We start from the raw sequence: 21,713 nt of genomic DNA, 5'->3' as shown, positions 1-21,713 counted from the left end.
AATGGCGTATGTCCAAAAAACTGCATTAAATCAAGAATTTTTAAAAACTTTTTTATCATAACTTTACTTCAACTCTAATCAACTGATTTATACAGTTTTTTTTATTTGAGATGTATAAAAATGATGCCTCAGGCAGTCAGTTATATTACAAATTTGTCAAAAAAATAAGACAAATTCGGCCTAAGCGTTTCAACCCTCTTTAACAATGAAAATAATCAGCGAGTCAAAATAAGTTAGGTAACGAAATTTGAAAAATTTAAAGAAATGTTTCTTCATTATTTAAACCAAATGTCAACTTTAACACAAAATTTTTTCTTATTAGTTAAAACAATTGTAACATACTTGTTTGACAAATTTGATTAAAAATATAGAGTAAATATTTTTAAAACGTTGATGATATTTGTAGGTTTACTGGGAAAAAATGAAAGAGGGACACGACTAAGCGAAAGAAAAGTATACATTTGGTGAGATATATAATGTTCAGTTAAAACCATGATTTTTAGAATTATGTATTTTAAGAAAAATCTTAAACTATTTAGATGAAACAGTAACTTTGTAGTAAAATAAGGAGAAAACTTTAGTTTACACACAAATGGCTACCTTCCCACTTTTAAAGGTTAAAGTTGAAACCACAGAGTGTATAAAAAATATTTGGTGCGAAGCCGCACGCGCATTTGAAGTGAAAGTTCGCAGTTCAATTATCCCATTGACTAATAAAACAAATTATTCAATAATTCCGCTGAGCGATAATATAAAAAATAATAATTACACAATGGATGCTCACAATTCGAACGAACATTGAGCCAAAAAAATCTGCAAATGAGTCTTACAGTTTTATGCCTCTTTATTTTATTCGTTATTTCCCCTCCCCCTCTCCAGCATCGAGCACTCCACTCCTGGTCGCTGTGCTTTTTGTTACGATCTGGTTATTCATCGTACCGAACTACCCTACCAGCTAAAAACAAAAAAAAAATGGTTGTCTGTAAAGTCGGTTTACGGACGATAGTTTAACGTGACAACGTCATAACAAAACATTGATAAAATGATTGCATTCTTTTATGAATAAAATTAAATCATATTTATTGAATTATCACTATTTTGTATGGATACAAAGAAGGAGTGAAATGAAATCTACAATTTAATTGATAAATTTCCTTTTATTTGCACTCATTAATTCAAATATGTTTGTTACTTTAACGAAGAGAATATTTTAAATATAACTTTGATACATGTTTTCTATTTAACTTCTTCCAATCTGTGTTATTCTGTTAAGGATAGGACGATGATAGGAAAAGTAGGAAACGAATGGGAGTGTTTCAAGTTTAATGTGCCTCGAAAAAGTGAAATCGATGGTTGTTCCAATTGAGTGGAAGAGAGATAGATGCGGCGCAAGCGTACAATGAGCGTAACGGGACAATGTGCGTAACGGGACACTTTTCCGTGCGTGCAGCCGGCGTTCATCGATTTATTAGACGTTGTCACGTCAATAAGTGCTTACCAGTTCGAACCAGATGATGGGGACGATTGCGCCCTCTTGGAACTCTTTCAGCACCATGTCCGTGTCCTTCTGGATGGCGACGTTGATCTGGAACCGGAACTTCGCCGCCAATGGGATGCCAAGTGACTAGTGAACACACAAGAGGAATAACATCACGAGTTGCCTGGGTTATCTTCCAACGCCATGTCTTTTCCCTTCAGTGTGGTGACGTTGATCTGGAAACGGAACTTCCAGCTAATTGGGTTCAAAGTGACTAGTGAACATACGAAAAAACAGCAACACGAATTGCCGAAGTTATCTTCCAACACCATGTCTTTTCCCTTCAGAATGGTGACGTTGATTTGGAAACGGGACTTCTCGGCCAATGGGATTCCATGTGGCGAGTGAACAGACAAACCGAACAGCATCACGAATTGCCTAGCTTATCTTCCGGAACCATGTATATGCCGTTCTGGATTGTGACTGTAATCTGGATCTAGGACTTCCTGGCCAATGGGATGCCAATTGACTTGTGAAGAGACAAACTACGGTAGCTACGGTAACTATGGTACTATGGTAGCTACGGTAGCTATGGTATCAAGGTCCAGGTAAAGAGAGTCGCCACCCTTGTGTATGACTCCGCCATCTTTATCCGCTCATCTCTCGTCGCAGAAAGCCTTCTGGGGGCCTGACCTCAAACCATCCTGCTGGCTGGGACGCACGATACGTACTCGCAAAAGGAATGTGAAATTTATCAATAAATATTCAGTTCAAATCGATACACCTTCGTTACATCAGTTACCGGACATTAACTAATCAAAAAAAAAGGAAGAGTAATACGGGTGAAAAAGGAACTTAATCAAAAGCTTTTAATTCTTGTTGAATTTCTCTGTCAAAACGCGTTGTTATATGTTATAAGGCTTGACTGCACTTGCGATAAGGGTGAAAATGCCGGGCGCCAGTCGGCGGGTGCAGACCGAGTGAACAGACCCCGGGGAATCTGGGCGTGGCGTGCAGACAGGATTACCCAAGAACACTGCCCCCATTCCGGGCAAAGCTTTATTCTGGCTGCTGGCACGGCGGTGATTCAGAATGGACATGTTATTCTAGGTAATGGCCCATAGAATTGTTTCCAACCATTCATAAGGCAGACAGGAACATCTAAGGCCAAACACTCTCCAGGGAGACCTATGATGCGCATAAAGTTTGGTTACTGCCCTAACACGACCGAATAATTCACCTTCGGCCAACTTCGGAATTTGTTTCATTTTTGCGCAGGAAAAATGAATTCAAATATTAAAAGTGGTCGGTTAGGTTAGCTACATGAAAACACTTTAAAAAACTATGGACGGTTAGTTAGGTTAGTATAGCCACATTAAAATAAACAGAGAAATATAAATATATATAAAGTAACCCGAGGTTGGCCGAAGGTGAATTTTTAGGGTGTAATCGGGAATGGCAGAACTTCATGTGCATCTTAGGCTTGCCCACTCTCCAAGGTCATCCATCATGCCGATAGATGCTTGAAAAGTTCAAGATCAAAGTAGTGCTCCTAGAATACCGTCACGGGTTCAGCTCTAGGAGGAGGTGGTGAGGCTAGGCCGGGCTTTGCCCGGAATAACAAGCCATCGGTGGCTCGTGGTTGCACGCCCTGTGCAGCAACCACGCTTGCCCGTGACCTGTCCCTCTGAGCCGAGTCCGTGGACCTACTGTTGTGCGTCCCGTTACGGAGGGCGGAGGGCAACCGGGTCCCCAAACCATTGCGGGATCTTCTGACGTGAACCCCAGCTGTTCGTGACGCGTGACCAGGCACTCGGAGCGCCACGGGAGTGCAGTGGGTGGATGTGGAAGCTGTACTAGTTGCGCGCTATTGGCGCGGAAACACGCAGAGGGCATCCGTCCTACGAACCGACACAGCACACGGTCAACTGCCGTCGAACGCGCGCAGACTGTCTGGGGAGCGCACGAGTGGTCCTAGCACACCAGCACACCAGCACACCAGCACACCGCCCAAGTGGCCAAGTGGCCAAGTCCACTGCAACTCGAGTCCCGACGTTACTTCACGGATGGTTTCGAAGCTGCACTGTTGGGCGTACTGTTAGATGTAGCGGTCCATACATGACACGGGCCGGGTGTGTGTGAAGCCGCGGGACTCGCTATTGGCGCTACTGGGTGTCACCGTGAGCGAGAGGGGAGCTTGGCCGGGACTACTTCCTCTGGCGGAGAGATACCACCGCCCGGGGCGGCTTGCGTAAACACGCAACCCTTCGCTTCAATTCGCAAGTCTCCTAACTACGGACATTCAAGATTGTAACTCCAGAAACTTGTTCCGGCGGTGTGTCGCAGGCGGTCACACTGACCCACTCTGGCTAGTGTTCGGCGCGGTGCACGGTCCTACACCTGCTGCACTCGCCTCGTTGAGGCGTCGACAGGGCGCAGCGGTCTGCACGACCAGACAGAGCACCGGCGGTCCGCGTCAGATGACAGAGAGTCATAGTGACACACGTGGAGTGTCATAGTCACACATGTGGAGTGTCATAGTCACACACGTGGTGTGTCATAGTCACACACGTGGTGTGTCATAGTCACACATGTGGTGTGAGGTACACGCAGGCAGGCCCTTAGCTTTTGTTATCAACTATCTTGTAGTTAACTTTGTGATATATTCTCATTCGTGGAATTTTTGTATTCGAGCAAAATAACCAAAATCTTTCATTGCCTTGTTCCCCAAATTTAACTCATTTTCAAATATACGGATAATTCAGCCAGATTTCTAGACTTCTTGTTTATTTTGTTTAGTTTTCAAGCCGATCTACCTTTGTACGCATCTTGTGAAGTGGTCTACCGTGATTTTCTGCCTCTGGTTTAGTGACTATGATGTATTCCCCTAGCAATAGGAAAATTGAGTGTGTGTCCATATCTCAACGAACTTGCATATTTTGTCCGTACAACCTTATCGCGCGAAATATATGCGGCTGTTGTTGAAGTAAGTGAACTGGGAAGGACATCTGGTGTTCGTAAACCCTCTCCTTAGTCACCACCGGTTTACCGGCCGATAAACTGTTCAGGCTTGGTTGGTGAACGGCCGGCCTGGGCCAACAATGAAGTGCCTCTCATCCACTCCGACCCTGCCGCAAGCGGAAAACACGAGCCTTTGCGCAATTTCCATTTTCCCGGCATTCTGGTTCAAGTCCGGTCGGGCGAGTTCAGAAACCTCTTCGCTGATTAGTGCGTGATCTTTTATTGGGAAAGGGGGGGGGATAGAGAGACCTTCAAGTGAGGCTGGGTTTATTCATGTTAAATATAATCTCACGTGAATTCTTTTTTTTTTTTTGTTCTTCCTTGTTGTCCACAAGATCAGGCGAGACTCGGGGTTATCGGCGAGTGTGCTCCCGGGGTCAAGAGGTCGCAGAATGTCAGCGGCGGTGCCTAATAGACGTGCGCGCGCCTCTTATCTGGCGGCGCCATAAGTGGTGTCCAACACGCCTCTATCTGCAGACTAGCCGGGAGTCGGCGTGGCCCGGGCTGCCCCCAGCCTCGAGGTTTTTGAAGTGAAACTTCTTTGCTGAGGGGGGTAGGGGTTAACAATTTTCGAGCGTTACGATAATTCCGAATGAATGAGGGAAATAGTTCCGGTAGAACAGGAGACGGCAGGGGAGAGGTAGAAATGACGCAGCATACTTGTACTCTCGCATACTTGCACACTTGCACACTTGCATACTTGCACACTTGCATACTTGCACACTTAGATACTTGCACACTTATATACTTGCACACTTACATACTTGCACACTTACATACTTGCACACTTACATGCTTGCACACTTACATACTTGCACACTTACATACTTGCACACTTACATACTTGCACACTTACATACTTGCACACTTACATACTTACACACTTACATGCTTGTATACTTGCATGCTTGCACACTTGGCATACTTTCACACTTTCATAATCACGCAATACCATAATTTAGCGCTCGCATACTTGCATAAATATTTTTTTTATCTGCGACCTCAGCCAAAGAGAATGGTGTTTCCTGTACTTAATAATTTAATAAGCAAGAAGTTGCACTTCCGTCGCGTGTGGACTCAACGCACACATTTTTTCTTCAAAATATTAAGTGTATAGTGTTTTAACTTGTATCATGAATGTCAAATGCCATAAAGATGTAAAAATATTGTTGATCCCGGTAGTTTTATCAAAATATATCAACACTGGCCTCTCTCTGGTTTTGAAGGTCAAGTATGCAAAATGTAGTCACGTTCGGAGTAATATTGTCAAAATTTGTATCAAAATCCACAGAAACATTTATCCACACATCTCAAAGTACTGACTTCGTGATTTTGTTTAGCCACATTATTCCAGCCTGTCAGTGCTCTAGTCCGAAAGCCTGCCTCTGGTTGGTCAGAAACAAACACCCCGTTTAGTTTTATATTCCCGAACTGACTGAGGAAATCACGCTCGGAAACCTTTCCCACCGAGTTCAGGACTAGGTTTTGTGACTCTTTATTCTAACTTTTCACCCCTTATTTCTTTGGCTACATTACACGTCACAGTTTCAAAACGAAACTAGTCCAAGATTTAGTGGACAAAGTAAAATAAACCAAACTGCTGTTTTTTTTATGTCATGAAATTTTGCTTTTTTAAACATTTCTTAGATTGGTTATGGTCACGTGACATATTTAATTCTTTACTGGGTGCTGAAAAGAGCACAAGTGATCTGGTTTGTCATAAGGCTTGTGCCCTTAATACAACACCCTTAAGAATAGAAATCGGTTATCATTTTTAAATTGTCAATTAATGACGTGAGTTTATAGAAAAAATAACTTTTTTTAAACAAGTCGCAATTTTTTGATTTCATCATAAATATATTTAACACATTTTTTGAAATTTTTTGCATGTTTTAATTTTATATTAAGATAATCTTAAATTTATATCACACCATTTTATTGAAAACTAATTTTCATGCAAAAAACCTATACAAAATTAATTTCAACATTTTTTGTTGAATACAATTTTTAATGTGTAATTTAACTAATCCAGAAGTCATTACAGTTATCATGACTCTAAAAACATGGTCCCAGAATGATTTGGCCACATACTGTACACATTAACATGTAACTGCATCAAAAAGTAAACAATAGCATGGATTGTTAACAGTGTTAAAGAATCACATATAGCGTGAGAAAAAACAATATGGTAATTTCATACACTCATTTGAATCTATTACAGATATAATGACGGAATTTTTTCCCAACAAAGAAACAAGCCTAGTAGGGCATATTCTTTAAACAACCAATAAATTGTTTAGATACAACGATTATAAATAAATTTTAGAACGAAAACTTTCTAATCAGTGTACGATTTTCAGTTAACTGGGAAATAAATATTTGAAAATTATACCATATCAGATTAAGCGATATTTCTCTAAACAAAACAATGTAAAAACATGTGTGATTACAGAACCTAACTATTTTCAGTTGACTAAATACTGTTTGCAAGTTTCTCTCCAGACTCCCTGCAGCTAAGGCATTATTTTGTTCGTTTTGTGCTCAAACCAGTGATCTTGAAACATATGAAACACTCTAAATGCCACGAAAACAATATTCTAGGGTAGCCACTTAGTGTTTCGAAAGGCTTCAACGAAGGCATGAACTTGACCCGACCAAGGGTTCGTTCAGGCCTTGAGCCTAGTTGGGCCGGCGCGGCGCCTGTGCGTCGTCACGTGACATCCGCCTGAGACGGTAGCCACTGCAACGTGGCGCGCAGCGCTGTAATGCGGGTCGGCGTACTTCCTAGGAGCAGATTGTTTCCGCAACACATCCACCTGCTCTCTCTACTTTATCTCTCTCTCTCTATCTATCTCTCTGTATGTATGTATATATATATATATGTCTTTCTATTTATATACTGCTGTATTCGTAGCTCTCTATCTAAACCTATCTATGTATACATAGAGGTCTTTGAATCTATTACTTTATCTATATCTATTTACCTGTTAAATTTCGTTAACTAATGAATTTAAATCGTAGGACTTGCCGGGATTATAATAACTTTCTATGTATTCTGTTAACGTGCGTTAACGGCTTGGGGATTATTGCCTAAATTTTGTTTTCTCAGCGATTTTTCAACCAGCAATTTTTGAATATTTGTTATTATTGGCTTACTAAAACTGCTGCGAATTAATTTATGTATTTATTCTTGGCAGAGTCTTATCACACGTCTATAGTGGCATTGTATTGAGATATAACTTTCACAAGTCGTAAACGAATGAATTTTATCTTTCTGATTTTTTCCCGGCTGTCTAACCAGCACGTCCTCTTAGCGAATAGCTTGAGAGGCAAACAACTATAGCGTTGTTTGTGTGATAAACACTAGTGTGAAAGTGTGTATCTACTTAATACCACCATAACGGACACAAAAAAATAAATATCACCAAAATAAATATTATACTCAGTGGAGTGGTGAGTTATCTCCATGTTGAAAGAATTTTGTTCAACATTGCTTAGAAACACGGTCGGCTTAGCTTCTAGCCGTAGTGCGCGAGGCATGCTTGTTAGTTTGTTCTGTTTATTTTAACTTGGTTCGCCGCAACAGCTGGAAGACAGTTCGGAGCATTACGACCGCCGAAGCATAGCGGCGTTTAAGGCATGAAAATTCCACGTGTATACCCTGTGAACTTTATTGACTAAGTGATAAAACGCATAAAACGAATAAAGAGAATTTCCGTGTATGATGAATCAGAAATGTTACTGGCCGGTAACATGTGTGTTTTCTCAGGATGGAACTAGAAAGCTTCCTTCATACAACTATGCTTATTAAGATCTGATGGAATACGTAACACTATGGTCTCTTATTAAAAAAAATATATATCAATAAAAGACTATACATTTCTTTAAGTAAAAAAAATTGGTAGTCTGTAAAGTCGGTTTACGGACGATAGTTTAACGTGACAACGTCATAACAAAACATTGATGAAATTATTGCATACTTTTATGAATAAAATTGAATCATTTTTATTCAATTATCACAATTTTGTATGGATACAGAGAAGGAGTGAAATGAAATCTACAATTTAATTGATAAATTTACTTTAATTTGCACTCATTAATTCAAATATGTTTATTACTTTAACGAACAGATTATATTAACTATAACTTTTATACATGTTTGCTATTTAACTTCTTCCAATCTGTGTTGTTCTGTTAAGGATAGGACGATGATAGGAAAAGTAGGAAACGAATGGGAGTGTTTTAAGTTTAATGTGCCTCGAAAAAAGTCAAATCGATGGTTGTTCCAATCGAGGTGGAAGAGAGATAGATACGGCGCGACGGGACAAAGCGTAACGGGACAATGTGCGTAACGGGACACTTTTATCGTGCGTGCAGCCGGCGTTCATCGATTTATTAGACGTTGTCACGTCAAAAAACTATTTGATAAGCATGGTCTGCCTATCACCTGTGAAGCCCGCAGGTACCCTTAAGCTGGGAGCTACTCATGGGTGAGGCTGCAGGGAGCATGGCGGGGCTACTCATGGGTGAGGCTGCAGGGAGCATGGCGGGGCTACTCATGGGTGAGGCTGCAGGGAGCATGGCGGGGCTACTCATGGGTGAGGCTGCAGTGAGCATGGCGGGGCTACTCATGGGTGAGGCTGCAGTGAGCATGGCGGGGCTACTCATGGGTGAGGCTGCAGTGAGCATGGCGGGGCTACTCATGGGTGAGGCTGCAGTGAGCATGGCGGGGCTACTCATGGGTGAGGCTGCAGGGAGCATGGCGGGGCTACTCATGGGTGAGGCTGCAGTGAGCATGGCGGGGCTACTCATGGGTGAGGCTGCAGGGAGCATGGCGGGGCTACTCATGGGTGAGGCTGCAGGGAGCATGGCGGGGCTACTCATGGGTGAGGCTGCAGTGAGCATGGCGGGGCTACTCATGGGTGAGGCTGCAGTGAGCATGGCGGGGCTACTCATGGGTGAGGCTGCAGGGAGCATGGCGGGGCTACTCATGGGTGAGGCTGCAGTGAGCATGGCGGGGCTACTCATGGGTGAGGCTGCAGGGAGCATGGCGGGGCTACTCATGGGTGAGGCTGCAGGGAGCATGGCGGGGCTACTCATGGGTGAGGCTGCAGTGAGCATGGCGGGGCTACTCATGGGTGAGGCTGCAGTGAGCATGGCGGGGCTACTCATGGGTGAGGCTGCAGGGAGCATGGCGGGGCTACTCATGGGTGAGGCTGCAGGGAGCATGGCGGGGCTACTCATGGGTGAGGCTGCAGTGAGCATGGCGGGGCTACTCATGGGTGAGGCTGCAGGGAGCATGGCGGGGCTACTCATGGGCGAGGCTGCAGGGAGCATGGCGGGGCTACTCATGGGTGAGGCTGCAGGGAGCATGGCGGGGCTACTCATGGGTGAGGCTGCAGGGAGCATGGCGGGGCTACTCATGGGCGAGGCTGCAGGGAGCATGGCGGGGCTACTCATGGGTGAGGCTGCAGGGAGCATGGCGGGGCTACTCATGGGTGAGGCTGCAGGGAGCATGGCGGGGCTACTCATGGGCGAGGCTGCAGGGAGCATGGCGGGGCTACTCATGGGCGAGGCTGCAGGGAGCATGGCGGGGCTACTCATGGGTGAGGCTGCAGGGAGCATGGCGGGGCTACTCATGGGCGAGGCTGCAGGGAGCATGGCGGGGCTACTCATGGGCGAGGCTGCAGGGAGCATGGCGAGACTACTCATGGGCGAGGCTGCAGGGAGCATGGCGGGGCTACTCATGGGCGAGGCTGCAGGGAGCATGGCGGGGCTACTCATGGCCGAGGCTTCAGTGAGCATGGCGGGGCTACTCATGGGTGAGGCTGCAGGGAGCATGGCGGGGCTACTCATGGGTGAGGCTGCAGGGAGCATGGCGGGGCTACTCTTGGGCGAGGCTTCAGGGAGCATGGCGGGGCTACTCATGGGTGAGGCTGCAGGGAGCATGGCGGGGCTACTCATGGGCGAGGCTGCAGGGAGCATGGCGGGGCTTCTCATGGGTGAGGCTGCAGGGAGCATGGCGGGGCTACTCATGGGTGAGGCTGCAGGGAGCATGGCGGGGCTACTCATGGGCGAGGCTGCAGGGAGCATGGCGGGGCTACTCATGGGCGAGGCTGCAGGGAGCATGGCGGGCTACTCATGGGTGAGGCTGCAGGGAGCATGGCGGGGCTACTCATGGGCGAGGCTGCAGGGAGCATGGCGGGGCTACTCATGGGCGAGGCTGCAGGGAGCATGGCGGGGCTACTCATGGGCGAGGCTGCAGGGAGCATGGCGGGGCTACTCATGGGCGAGGCTGCAGGGAGCATGGCGGGGCTACTCATGGGTGAGGCTGCAGGGAGCATGGCGGGGCTACTCATGGGCGAGGCTGCAGGGAGCATGGCGGGGCTACTCATGGGTGAGGCTGCAGGGAGCATGGCGGGGCTACTCATGGGTGAGGCTGCAGGGAGCATGGCGGGGCTACTCATGGGCGAGGCTGCAGGGAGCATGGCGGGGCTACTCATGGGCGAGGCTGCAGGGAGCATGGCGGGACTACTCATGGGCGAGGCTGCAGGGAGCATGGCGGGGCTACTCATGGGTGAGGCTGCAGTGAGCATGGCGGGGCTACTCATGGGCGAGGCTGCAGGGAGCATGGCGGGGCTACTCATGGGTGAGGCTGCAGTGAGCATGGCGGGGCTACTCATGGGTGAGGCTGCAGGGAGCATGGCGGGGCTACTCATGGGTGAGGCTGCAGGGAGCATGGCGGGGCTACTCATGGGTGAGGCTGCAGTGAGCATGGCGGGGCTACTCATGGGTGAGGCTGCAGTGAGCATGGCGGGGCTACTCATGGGTGAGGCTGCAGGGAGCATGGCGGGGCTACTCATGGGTGAGGCTGCAGGGAGCATGGCGGGGCTACTCATGGGTGAGGCTGCAGTGAGCATGGCGGGGCTACTCATGGGTGAGGCTGCAGGGAGCATGGCGGGGCTACTCATGGGTGAGGCTGCAGGGAGCATGGCGGGGCTACTCATGGGTGACGCTGCAGGGAGCATGGCGGGGCTACTCATGGGTGAGGCTGCAGGGAGCATGGCGGGGCTACTCATGGGTGAGGCTGCAGGGAGCATGGCGGGGCTACTCATGGGTGAGGCTGCAGTGAGCATGGCGGGGCTACTCATGGGTGAGGCTGCAGGGAGCATGGCGGGGCTACTCATGGGTGAGGCTGCAGGGAGCATGGCGGGGCTACTCATGGGCGAGGCTGCAGGGAGCATGGCGGGGCTACTCATGGGCGAGGCTGCAGGGAGCATGGCGGGGCTACTCATGGGCGAGGCTGCAGGGAGCATGGCGGGGCTACTCATGGGCGAGGCTGCAGGGAGCATGGCGGGGCTACTCATGGGCGAGGCTTCAGTGAGCATGGCGGGGCTACTCATGGGTGAGGCTGCAGGGAGCATGGCGGGACTACTCATGGGTGAGGCTGCAGGGAGCATGGCGGGACTACTCATGGGCGAGGCTGCAGGGAGCATGGCGGGGCTACTCATGGGTGAGGCTGCAGGGAGCATGGCGGGACTACTCATGGGCGAGGCTGCAGGGAGCATGGCGGGGCTACTCATGGGTGAGGCTGCAGGGAGCATGGCGGGACTCACCTCGTGCACGTCCACGAAGGTGTGGTGCTTGCTCGAGTCGGGCTGCAAGCCGTCCACCACCTCGCGCAGCGCCGGGTCGCCCAGCGAGAAGTGCGGGAACGACAGCACTATGGGCGCCCCTGCAACAAGCACCAGTCCTCGGCTCGCGGCGACGCCTGTCCCCCGTCTGCTGGTCTCTGCGCGCGGCGGCAGTCACCTTTCAATGAAACGTTTCTGACGCGAAAACGACACGAAATAGGTACTCGGCCAAAGAGATACGAAGAGAGCACTATGCAATATACATTGCTGGGCTTGTTTTCGTTCTCCTCTTTGTGCGATGATTCTTCCCTCATCCAAAAAAAAAAATGAAAGACCGATAGAGATGGATGAACGAAAGAATAAGTCAGAGAGTGTGTGCGTGCGCGTGTTTCAGAAAATAGATTTAGGTATCATATACAGTTAACTATGAATGCCTTGAATGAATTTTGTATTTGCTACCAGCGCGCTCGCTTTCCTCCTTGTTCAACCAGCAGCGTAGAGAGCGCTGTTGAGACAGTCCCTGTATTTCCCGCATAGATAGTGCTACGTGTTATGAATATCATATTTCGTTCAGAAATTTTGTGTGTTTCAAATTCACAGAATTGTTTGAAGAAACAGTAACACCTACAGTTTTTTTTTTCCTTCGTGGTGTATTTCAAAAGTGAGTAATATTTATTTTTAATTCATAATTATTTATTGATCAATAATTATTGATATTCTTAGCAGTTATTTGAAGTGAGTAATTTTTTTTATTCATGTATATTAATTAATTTTAATTTTAATCAAGTTTCTAATAAATACAAAAATTGTTTGGATTCTTACATACTTGGAAATGAAATGAAAACCAAAAAACCCGCGCTGTATATATTTTTTTAGAAAAATGTCTTCTTTCTCTCTCTCTCTTTCTCTCAGTGTGTGTGTGTGTGTATGTGTGGGTGTGTGTGTGTGGTTGAGCAACGCATAAACTGCGCAGTTAAAACTGTGCAGAGCTTCCACACACACAGTTAATCGAATTGGTACTGACAGGCATGCAAGAATTGTTACTTTGGTCAGTTTGTGCAATCTGCCAGGTAAATCTCAACGGTAAAACTATATCAGTAAACGCTGTTCAAGGTGTTGCAGGCACTGGCTACTGCCGAGAAACAAATTTTTCCATGTAAGGTAAATTGCAAGTTGAGTCTGAATATTAAAGCAATTACATATGGGCGTCAGTATATACACTCAATTAAAACAATTAGTGAATTCACACTTCCAACGGCAAAATATCGGAATGAGAAAGTCATTTTCTGCCCATGAGAGGCTAACTATAGCGTTAAGGTTTCTTCCAACTGGTAGGAGCCTTCAAGGACTTGGAATTTATGCCGATTGTGTCTAAAAACAAACTCTTAGTAAAATAATACTTAAAGCATATGCACCTTTCTACAGGATTCTGCGCAAAAATTACTTGAAGGTATTTGCCCCACTATTTACCTCCTTGTCTTTCTCTGCCTGTACTTCGTTCGCCTGCCCTTTATTATTATCATCACAATATGTACTCTTTACTACGCCACAAGCCAGAATAAGTATTATGTAGTTCAATAAACTCCATCAAAACCTCCTTAGAGCACTAACAAATGTCAGTCAAGTTCACCATCAACACTATGTAGGTCACCCTCAGACTAAAACTGCTGTGTGCAAGCAAGTGTCCGCACTATCCGACTTGTCTGCGCGACGTACGGACTTGCGTGCGCAGTTACGTGAGGTTTCAGCTGTTTCGCTCAGGGGTCGTTACCACAACGCCGAAATACCACAACGCCGAACGTAAAATAACGCCGAATACCATAACGCCGAATACCATAACGCCGAATACCATAACGCCGAATGCCAAATTGACCGTAACGCCGACAGCTAGAAAACTGCTGTGTACCACAACGCCGAAATACAGTAACGCCGAAAAATGTTGCTGCGGGGAAGGGAGGTGGACACAGGAACAAAATGAAAAACAACTGAATGCATTTGTGTGTGTTTCTTAAATGTATCTTAACGCCGAAATACCACAACCTAACCTAAGCTAGCCTAACCTAGCCTAACCTAACCTAACCTTACCTTACCTAACCTAACCTTTGTGGCAGTCCTGCAATGACATGTATTTCGGCGTTGTGGTACAAAGCAGTTTTCTAGCTGTCGGAGTTGTAGTCAATATGGCATTCGGCGTTATTGTACGTTCGGCGTTGTGGTGCGTCCCCTCGCTCAGGCAGTTTCCCTGTCCACGAGCGACAACTCGAACGGCGCTGAAAAGGGCGCAGGTGGTTACCCAGGGTGCAGGGGGAGATGTCGAAGACCCCCGCGCGGCAGGCGGCCGGCTCGTCGCGGCAGAAGCACTCGTTGCTGGGGTTCCTGCCCGGCGTCTCGAACACGTCCCGCGGAACCTCGAAGCGAAGCGCCTGCACTCCGCTCCTCGTCTGCCAACACAAACACCGCACGCCTGCACTACACTCCTCGTCTGCCAACACAAACACCGCATGCCTGCATTACACTCCTCGTCTGCCAACACAAACACCGCACGCCTGCACTCCGCTCCTCGTATGCCAACACAAACACCGCACGCCTGCACTACACTCCTCGTCTGCCAACACAAACACCGCACGCCTGCACTACACTCCTCGTCTGCCAACACAAACACCGCACGCCTGCACTCCGCTCCTCGTCTGCCAACACAAACACCGGACGCCTGCACTCCGCTCCTCGTCTGCCAACACAAACACCGCACGCCTGCACTCCGCTCCTCGTCTGCCAACACAAACACCGCACGCCTGCACTCCGCTCCTCGTCTGCCAACACAAACACCGCACGCCTGCACTCCGCTCCTCGTCTGCCAACACAAACACCGCACGCCTGCACTACACTCCTCGTCTGCCAACACAAACACCGCACGCCTGCACTCCGCTCCTCGTCTGCCAACACAAACACCGCACGCCTGCACTAAACTGTACAAACCTTTTCATGGTCAAATGTGTATGTTATAATGCATAAACCTTACAATATTTCAGTAAGACAATAAACCTTGAATGACCGGTACGAACCTGCGCGTGACTCTGGAATGTGAACGAGAAGCGCCGACACAGGTCGGGGTCTAACAGAAAGAGCATGCTGGATGTATGTATGGTGGCTAAGAGAGCAGGAAAATACAGGTTCGAACTGGTACATACTGGTTATGACCGGTACGAACCTGCACGTGACGCTGAAAGGTGAGAGGGAAGCGCCGACACAGGTCGGGGTCTAACAGAAAGAGCATGCTGGATGTATGTATGGTGGCTAAGAGAGCAGGAAAATACAGGTTCGAGCTGGAACATACTGGTTAGGACCGGTACGAACCTGCACGTGACGCTGAAAGGTGAGAGGGAAGCGCCGACACAGGTCGGGGTCTAACAGAAAGAGCATGCTGGATGTATGTATGGTGGCTAAGAGAGCAGGAAAATACAGGTTCGAGCTGGAACATACTGGTTAGGACCGGTACGAACCTGCACGTGACGCTGAAAGGTGAGAGGGAAGCGCCGACACAGGTCGGGGTCTAACAGAAAGAGCATGCTGGATGTATGTATGGTGGCTAAGAGAGCAGGAAAATACAGGTTCGAGCTGGAACATACTGGTTAGGACCGGTACGAACCTGCACGTGACGCTGAAAGGTGAGAGGGAAGCGCCGACACAGGTCGGGGTCTAACAGAAAGAGCATGCTGGATGTATGTATGGTGGCTAAGAGAGCAGGAAAATACAGGTTCGAGCTGGAACATACTGGTTAGGACCGGTACGAACCTGCACGTGACGCTGAAAGGTGAGAGGGAAGCGCCGACACAGGTCGGGGTTGAACACATAGAGCGTGCTGGATGGAGACACGGCAGCCGCAGGGAAGAGGGTGCCAGTGCTGCCATCGATGCGGTCGCACTCGGCATTGCCCCATGCTCCCAGGCTGACGCGATTGTCTAGGCGGCTAACTACGCCCAACTTGGTCACATCTAGCGACCCGGTGTTGACAGTGATGCGGTGTTTTGATAACCCAGTCCTCTGTAACACGCAAACACGGCGCTATTTAACAGCTTGTGGTGCAAAGTATCCCATAAAGGTCCTAAGAGGGAACAACAATATTGCGATATCTCTCTATAAATTCAGTAACTGTAGGTACTTAGCTTCAGTTTATTTTATCACATACATAACCATAATGAGAAGTTATTCATTATATTTTCTTCCTTTCATGTGAGAAATAAATAATAGCATGAAATGCACTAGTCTCAACAAGGCTGTCAAAGAGTTATGTGTGCTCTAATGGGATTATAATGATTATATTATCCATGTATTACTAACCTGCTATAGCTATATATAAATAAGTGTGTCTGTGGTTTACATTTTCATACAAATCTTCAATTTGACTCCAAGGTTGATGAAATTTTATGCACACTTAAAATTAAAATACCAGAGGAATATCACATGAGATTACGAAACACCAACTCCAATCCAATTTCCTACCCCTTAAAGATTTTTTATATTTCTTGGTGAAATTTTGCACACTGGACGTCTAAAATATGACAAAATTTCTGTCTTCACCTGTTGATGTTCCAGATGGTGAACGAAAAACAATGTGACCCCTTTACAGTGAGATGTTCAAAACATAAATTAAAAATGTTTGTTTCGTGGTTTGCTTTCTACCCAAATAAAATATAAAGTTTTGTTCTAGGTTTGTAAAATTTTGCATAATTGACCTTGGATAAAAATAAGAAGAAAAACACTGCCTACATTAAATTTCAAAAATCTACAATCATACCCCTAAGTAAAGCCTCCCACTCTGCATAAAGTCCAGGCAATGCCAGTAAATCAAATATGATAATATAAAACTATCCACGATGGTGCATACCTTTTAGACTGCTTTGACTGCAGGAACCTAGATAAAAAGTATAGTTCAACTCCTCATTTGGTTTGGAATGTACGGTATACATATTTACCCATTTTTTTAATTGTGTGATGGTGTAGATTACAAACTGCTCTACATAACTCGTCATCTCAAAATGTATGGGAGAATTGCAGTTCCTTGGTCTTAGGTGTCAAATTTACACAGGCTTGTAAAGAATATTTTATCTGCGCGAAAATGGCCAAAAAGGTTTGAAATTGTGACTGAAATAAATAATGTATTAAATTAATGCTTTTAAAATTAATAAATAAAATGCATTGCTAGACTTGGCTCGAGAAAATCGTACTGTCTCTAATTCATGTCTCAGTATTGCACTTCAATGAAGTCAATTTCCTCGTAGGAAACTGCCTAAAATAATCGTCTAGTGACGATGTTGTCCTTCCTTAAACATAACTAACAAAGTGGCGCTTCTAATTTAAAATACAACTCACGAAGCTAAAATAATAACAGATTATATGCTCCTAAAATGTCTTTCTGAAGACAGCTGTTAACAAAGTTACTGAAATTCTCACTCACAAATTGAACATGTGCATTATAGTTATCCACGTATTTCTTTAATGTTTTTACATTAAGTTTTCATCCTAAATAATTACAATATAACACTTGATGTATTTTTAAGCTTTTAGTCAATTTATAATTTTAAATGGTGATAATGAATTTAATGTCCAGAATTAAGACTTTAATCTAATCTATTAATTTGTGACCAACCGTACAAGCTACATGGCCCAGAAAGTTCTAGGATCACTTGCCCTTCCACTCTTATAACAATAATTTTACATTATATGTCTCAAAAAGTCTATCTGTATATCATCCATTAGACACCCACCTTTAAACGGTAATTTTAAACTTAATTCATGATTTTTTTTAAATCTTGATTGACATTGGTCTTGATCATTGTATACACACAAACAATTATGTATTAATTTGCTTGGATCAACCAAGCTCGTGAGATAGATTGAGGATTATTGCGCAACTGAAATTTATAAAACGTGTGAACGAAACCACTGACAGTAAACATTTTTGTTACTCTCCATGAAACTCAAATATTAACTCTCTGTCGCACGCAAACATAAATATATTTGCTCTCAAGAGGTGTTGTGTTAGTTTGAATAATTTAGTAGGGCCTATAGAAACATTTTATAGGAACATGTTGGAGCAAATATAATTCCATTAAAAAATATGTTTGAAGATGAGTTCTTAAGCAAACTGATCAGAAATCAACACGCACTTTTCTGAAGGCAGGGTAAACAGATACGATTCAAGCTAAATAAAAAAACATATTTAGTACCTGTAGAACAGAACTTTACTTTTCTGTCAGTTAGAGGGATAAGTGAGGTGAGATGAATGTATGCGGGGTAGTAAAGTGGATCTTTTAACGAAGGAAACTGTAGCACTCCTTGAAAATACACAAACTGATGCCCTTTTTGCAGAAGCGGAAAAGGTTTAACATCGTGCGGCTTCACAATGAAGCTTAAGATGAAGAGATCTCCAAGAAAATAAGGAGTTCGGAAGCACTTGGCTACCGACTCGATGCTCACAAATTTGAGTCATGTCGAGGCGTTGGGATCCAATCCAAGACCATCTACCACATGAAGCACGACACATGAACGATCATAGCCGCTGACTATGTACGAAGGAAGTATGGGAAATGTCTCATCGTCTTTGGGCCATTAGAGATGATGAGTTGTGATGAGGATGGAGCATTGACTGAATTCATGGTTGGCGAACCAGAAACGTCCAGAGAAATAAACCCACAATCAAACGAAAAAAGCCCACGACGTTTCCCACTGAGGACCCTATTTTTACAAATTAAACCTTGGTTGCTTTGATGGAAGTTGCAAGTTCCGATACAACCGTAAAATAATGAATGAAATAGGGCCTAGCGTGTGTTCGACGTCAGGTTCGTAAGAGATGGTGAGGAGCGATGAGAGTAGAAAGGAAATTATAATTGGTGAGAGAAATGGGAGCTCGTCGAGTAAACGCCGGCTCGCGAAAAAGATCAACAACGCCCGAACCCTGATCTCTTCGGTGGGAGGCGATCTGACCGCTCGCACACCGTGGCCTTTGTTAGGTTTGTTTGTTTGTTTGTCTGATGGAGTGCTACACCACAGAGACTTGAGGCCCGAGCGAGTAGCACGGGCTGGCGGCGGAGTGGACGCACCGAGCTGAAGATGCCGAAGTCGCCGAAGGGCTTGCCCTCCATGATCTTGGCGCCCATGGTGAGCAGCTCGTTGTCCCCGACCCACAGGAAGTCGTGCGCGCTCTGCCTCAGGAAGGTGGGTGACGTGTGCAGCACGAGGGACGTGGCGAAGTACATCAGCAGGTTCATAGAGGGCAGCAGCGCGGCAGCAGACTGCAGCAGCCGACACTCCGCCATAGCGCTCTTTCCAACCAGCAATGACTAGAACTTCTTTGGAACCACTCAACAAGTTTGGAAGTAGCATTCATTGAACATTTTTTAACGTAAATAACACTTCCAACCACTGCTCTTTGCAAATTTAAGATGGTAATTCTAACAGTGAGAGACAGATAGTTTTCGTTTAAAACTTCTGAACTTTCACTTGATTGCAATACTGTGTGCACGTGTCAATATTTTTTTATCTGACTTGTCTTGGGTCACACATTAAAAAAAGTTTTGACGTGTCACAAAATTTGTTCGCCAATAAATACCCTGAGAACTATTTTGTTGTAGCTACAAAATGATTTTTTAGTCCCAAAAAACCATATATTAATAACAACAGTTGGCTCGTCAAGAAGGCGCTGATTGGACACTTCAAAGAAGTTATTTATTTGCAAACAGTGAATATTTGCTTGGATCCAAAATTGACCAAATATATATGTGACATCCACAAAACTTTTTTTTCTCGGTGTAAGAATAGTCAGTGATTTTTAACAAGTTCAAAACTATTTTTTTTTTTTTAATTTACTGCCTTTTATGTTGCTCGATAGTATATTATTTCCAATCACGAGCCAACAAAGTTCGTGAATACCCACGTAGGTATATATGTCCCAAATGCTGTTTCTATACCTTGGTTAATTGTTTATAAATAAATTCTGTGGATTCAACAGGTTCCCATGCATTTGATAAGCTTGTATAAAACATTTCACTTGCATTAAGACCATGTGCCTAATTATGATTAGATTTTTATTTTCACTATTATAGATAGGTAATTAATATTTCGTAAATTCGTGTTTATCTCATGATCTTAAGTAAATGCATAATATAAGTACGATCAATTGTTTATAAACAGATTTACAAATTTAATAAGTTTTAATTTGGTGGTTTTGAGATATTTAAATGGCAATTCATATTTCAATCTTTGCATTAACAAAGAGCATGTGGTGTACTTACAGTATTGAATTAACCATTTGTGTGTGAATTTTGATATAAAACGTTTTATGTTAATTATTTTATTTTAAAATAATGATAACATTTTAAATAGCAGTAACACATTTAACGAGAAAGTTCATAAAACTCTGTGAATTTTTATTGAATTTACTGTTATTGAATTTAAAAGTTTTTTTTATTTTTTGCTAAATTATATTTATTAAATGTTTAGGCCAAGTTTGTGGTCAAATAACATACAGTTTTTAGAGAAATATTTCCATGTTGAGCTGTTAAAATGTTTTGAAGAAAAATTTCATGAAAATGTCAGGCTAGTTGAAGGATTTTATGCATAATATTGGACTTAAATGATAACATTTAGAGTGTTAAGATTTTTTAAACGTAATTTTCAATATTTACAGGGTACACCATATACATTACACCTAAGTTCCTATGGCGGGTGGAATTTTGAACTTTGAAGTTTAATCAATTTATTCGTAGTAATAGAAATTGTGACCAGAATATGTCATTTATTTTCAGAAGTCAGGCGGAATGCCAACATGCGTTTTTAACTACCAAAGCATGAAATGTTCTCCAGGTGGTGCAAGGTACTCACAATCATTGTGATCTTCGGCGAAACAACCACATCGTCCTCAGAGCCGGCAGACATCTCCGGGACGAACACGTAGCTCCTGTTCTCCTGGTACGTCACCGTCCCATCGTTGTTGAACACCACGTTCACTTTCTCCGTGATTTCCCTGAAACACGGCGCCAACATGTTCAGCACGGAGTCCACGAAGCGCCTGTTCTCCTGGTACGTAATGTCCCATCGTTGTTGAACACCACGTTCACTTTCTCCGTGATTTCCCTGAAACACGGCGCCAACATGTTCAGCACGGAGTCCACGTGGCTCCTGTTCTCCTGTTACGTCACCGTCCCATCGTTGTTAAACACCACGTTCACTTTCTCCGTGATTTCCCTGAAACACGGCGCCAACATGTTCAGCACGGAGTCCACATAGCTCCTGTTCTCCTGGTACGTCTCCGTCCCATCGTTGTTGATCACCACGTTCACTTTCTCCGTGATTTCCCTGAAACACGGCGCCAACATGTTCAGCACGGAGTCCACGTGGCTCCTGTTCTCCTGGTACGTCTCCGTCCCATCGTTGTTGAACACCACGTTCACTTTCTCCGTGATTTCCCTGAAACACGGCGCCAACATGTTCAGCACGGAGTCCACATAGCTCCTGTTCTCCTGGTACGTCTCCGTCCCATCGTTGTTGATCACCACGTTCACTTTCTCCGTGATTTCCCTGAA

At 45.1% G+C, this 21,713-nt stretch overlaps 2 protein-coding genes across 2 annotated transcripts in view; both read right to left on the bottom strand.

The window, feature by feature from the left end:
• The window catches only part of LOC134528988 (scavenger receptor class B member 1-like), a 54,734-nt gene that overhangs the window by 5,664 nt on the left and 27,357 nt on the right, over nucleotides 1-21,713 (bottom strand). The window contains exons 4-10 of the mRNA XM_063362656.1: nucleotides 21,013-21,154; nucleotides 19,233-19,424; nucleotides 15,921-16,173; nucleotides 15,341-15,426; nucleotides 14,426-14,573; nucleotides 12,115-12,233; nucleotides 1,499-1,624 (exon numbers count right to left, since the gene is read on the bottom strand). Of these exons, the coding sequence (XP_063218726.1) occupies nucleotides 1,499-1,624; nucleotides 12,115-12,233; nucleotides 14,426-14,573; nucleotides 15,341-15,426; nucleotides 15,921-16,173; nucleotides 19,233-19,424; nucleotides 21,013-21,154 (1,066 nt within the window). The remainder of the gene's footprint in view (nucleotides 1-1,498; nucleotides 1,625-12,114; nucleotides 12,234-14,425; nucleotides 14,574-15,340; nucleotides 15,427-15,920; nucleotides 16,174-19,232; nucleotides 19,425-21,012; nucleotides 21,155-21,713) is intronic.
• LOC134529889 (mucin-1-like) lies at nucleotides 4,523-9,706 on the bottom strand. The gene is given in 3 exon segments (XM_063364448.1): nucleotides 4,523-4,605; nucleotides 7,154-7,282; nucleotides 8,965-9,706. Coding segments are annotated over 3 exon segments (954 nt in total).

The sequence above is a fragment of the Bacillus rossius genome, chromosome 2 (assembly GCF_032445375.1).
Source record: "Bacillus rossius redtenbacheri isolate Brsri chromosome 2, Brsri_v3, whole genome shotgun sequence".
Lineage (NCBI taxonomy): Eukaryota > Metazoa > Arthropoda > Insecta > Phasmatodea > Bacillidae > Bacillus > Bacillus rossius.
This window is presented reverse-complemented; position numbering and strand designations above follow the sequence as displayed.